General features: G+C 35.5%; 1 protein-coding gene across 1 annotated transcript; it reads right to left on the reverse strand.

The window, feature by feature from the left end:
- Nucleotides 1-139: 139 nt before the first annotated feature.
- Nucleotides 140-1951, reverse strand: SECISBP2 (SECIS binding protein 2; the record flags this gene model as incomplete). The annotated part of the gene is made up of 3 exons (XM_010295626.1): nt 140-341; nt 796-950; nt 1731-1951. Coding segments are annotated over 3 exons (578 nt in total), but the record flags the coding sequence as incomplete, so codon positions are not given.
- Nucleotides 1952-3571: the final 1620 nt, after the last annotated feature.

Consider the following 3571-nt stretch of genomic DNA (forward strand, 5'->3'; position numbering starts at 1 on the left):
CGGGAATTTTACAGAAAAGCAGAATTTCCCCCCTTACTAAACACTGAAGTGTCAGGTGTGATTTGTTTCAGTGAAAATAGTAGAATTTCAGAACACTTTGAATGAAAACTGAACCAAAACCAAGTCCGTAAATACTCACTATAATTTGGTACATCCTTTTCAGAGTCCTTGGAAGATGTTTTACCAGTCTCTGGTAAGCCACTTTTTTCATATTCAGTTGTTAAGATGCTGGGTTGGGTTTTTCTTAGTCCTCCTTCAGCGTCTTCCTCTAAAGCCACTATCATATCTTTGTAGGCCTTCCTGGCCTCTGTTGTCAGTTGTACCATTCTATGAAAATGGTCCTATGGAAATATAAAATATTAGTAAAGCTTAAATCACACAGTAAGTTTTAACGCCTCCATGAAAATCAGTAATAAATATTCCTTACTCAGAACGCATATGTTCATATATAAAAGTTGAGCAGCTAAGTACATATAAAGACATGAAAAACAAACCATTTATAAGCATTTATACAACACCAATTGTCTTGAAAAATAAAGATTTTGGAAGGAGATCTAGATGGACAGGATGTCAGGAAGAGATGGCCAAACTACTTTTTTGAACAGTGCTGAGTGGCTGTACTTCTAAAATCAATTTTTTGTATAAGCCACTGACCTGGTATATAAAGACTGTAAGCGTAAGTGTGCAAAAGCAAAACAAACAAACAAAATCTTAAAGTCACAGTTTTGGTTTCTTCCCCCTTACAGGTAAAAAGTAAAGCTAAACAAAAACTTGAACCTACATATTTCAGCTTACCTGAGCCCCATCATAGCTAAAAATTCCCACCACACTCACAGGCACTGCTTTGTTCACACAGCGGCCCAGGGCCTTGCGATTAAGGGCAAAAACAAATGGGACATTCTGTTCAGAGGCACAGTCGATAATGTTGTGCAGAGTATCATCCAACCCACCTGGATCAGACATTAGAATTAGCAAAGAATGACACTATTCAAGCTGGTTGTAACTAAAGGACAGTACTGTTAAAAGATGGCAAAAAATACCCTAAGATTATGGGTGCATTTTGAAATTATAAGAGTTTATAGGGGGAAAAAAAAAAAAGGATGTCAACAACAGTGTTAGATCTCAATTTTTAAAGGAGAACTTGCCTTTTTTTCCTTAATTCTTACTTAGCAGTATCGTTAGACTGCTACTATTCCCTACTTTGTGTAGTATACACAATATGTGTAGTATCCACTATATGTGTAGTATATATAGTCTAATCTAGTATTAAAAAAGACCCAGCTGCTAATAAATTATTTAAAAGTTGACAGAAAGTAATGACAATAATTACAACAAATTTTAAACAAACTATCACTGACAACTTACTGTCAATCTGTGGCCTAAAAGAGATTGATACAGCAGGACGTCTTGTGGTGGCACAGCTGGCATCAGTAACCTTTGTCCCTCCTCAGCTGTGCCAGTGCCATCTTTTGTGCAGCTGCACTGCAAATCTATAACTAAACAGATCCTAGTTTCAGATAACTTCCCCCAGACCAGATAGTCTTGACTCAGCTCACACTTCATTTGCACAGCAGTAAACAAACTGCAGAAGGAAGGAATCTTTATACGACTGGATTTCAAAGCCTATTCAAGTAAGTTCCTCCAATAGCAATACTGCTGCCAAGTATACTGAGTGTGCTTTTGTACATTTCTTTTATTAAAACAAACATATTTTTTTAAAACTTACTTACCCTTTGACTGAATCTTTTCACAGTTAGGAGAGATGATGACACACTTCAGTTTTTTCAGCTTCAGATGTTTCAAAACTTCTCTAAGACCCATAACAAGCCTGCGTTTTATCTTGGCCTTTACTGGGTCTTTCTGATACAAGCGATCTTGGAAACGGACCAGTTCTTTTAAGAGATCTGCCACACATCTGTCAACTTCTTTACTAAGTAACTGGCTACAATAACTAGAAGAAAGAATCAACTATATGTTAAAAAAACTAAAATTACAAATATGTAACACATAAATATGTAATATATAAAATAGGTAAATTATAAACAGTTTACCTTCTATGGTATCTCTCTGGTTTCTTTTTCTATTTGCACTCCAAACACACTTGTTATATACATAAAAACAAAAATTTACTTAAGATTTTTTTTCCAGTGGCTGAGAACTTACAGAAAGTTTTGTTACTTGTAATAGCTCCCAATCAAACTATACTAAAACTACATACACACACATGTACAATAAACCAATAAACCTATATATATATATTTTATACCAATAAACCTGTATGTACATACATTTTTCTATTGAAGCATTTTTCTGAGGGTGTGCATTTTGACCTATATAAATCAAAGTACAGCAACCAATGTATAAAATTCTAATTTATTTCTATAAATACAAGGCTACTTAAAAAAAAGATGGAAATGTGGATTAAATTCCTCCTCCCCAAGTTCGTATTTTTTGTCTGTCATCCTATTTCACTTATCAGACTACAGCCTTGTGGTGTTCATAAAGAAAGGGTACAAACAGATGTACTTTGTCTTTCTGGTGTTCCCCGAGAAAGATCAGAGCTCCAAATTATTTTTTCACCTATCTTTTACACACAGAATTGTTCAGTAAAGAAGGGTCTCGAAGAAAAAAACTGAAGATATCTCAGCTGCTCAGTCAACTGAATGATGCCAAGTGGCAAATTCATATAAGATTACGAGGAGATCACAAGATCTATCCTGATCTTAGAGATACAGTTGTCTCAAAATTTTATTTAAGTTACAGGAGTTTTTATTCACTATTACAATTCAGTTCACTAAGTCTCAAAGACAAGCCTACTAAAACACTGAAAATCTAATCTAAAGACACAAAATATTCTAAGCTTTGCTGAAGGGTCTGCATACTACAATAGGTAGGACTGAGTTGCCCTGTACATATTCGGCCCAAACTGTGCTGTGAGTCAAACAGTGTTGCATAGACAAAAATTAAATCATTTTTAATACAATTAAAAGTTAAATTAGAGCTAATAAAGGCATCAGGAAGATAAGGAATGGCTGTATCAATACACCTTTACTATAACATGAACTGCAAAAAGGCCCATGGTGCCTTTACGGGAAGAAAACTAGAAGTTAAAACACTGCTTACTTCAAGTAACTGTTTTAAGCTGGCATGAGTGGATCTCTGACCTCTTCCCATATAGTACTGAATATTTCTTCTTTTATAATGAAATATGTATAAACACCTGTTTAAACAAAACTAAAAGTGTTTGCGCATAACCACCCATAAATCCTGTATTTCTCTGCCTGGCCACAGCATGAAAATGCCATTGGCTAGTCACATTCTTTACATTTTTGCCATTTGGTATGGCAGCAGAAAATTAAACCACACACTAAAAATAAGAAAGGTGTCCTACTTTTCTGAAATACTTTGCTGGGACTCATACACCAAGGTTAGAAGGACAGGATGCTAGTGAGGACACTTGGCCTGTTGTTCTCAGATGTGCTGGCTACACAGAGATAAGACAGAAGTCCCAAGGTAATAGCAGCCAACAGGGAAACACGGGCAAAAGACCTCAAAGGAACTAAGGGGTGTT

This window comes from Phaethon lepturus, unplaced genomic scaffold (genome assembly GCF_000687285.1).
Source record: "Phaethon lepturus isolate BGI_N335 unplaced genomic scaffold, ASM68728v1 C13918816, whole genome shotgun sequence".
In the NCBI taxonomy this organism is placed as follows: domain Eukaryota; kingdom Metazoa; phylum Chordata; class Aves; order Phaethontiformes; family Phaethontidae; genus Phaethon; species Phaethon lepturus.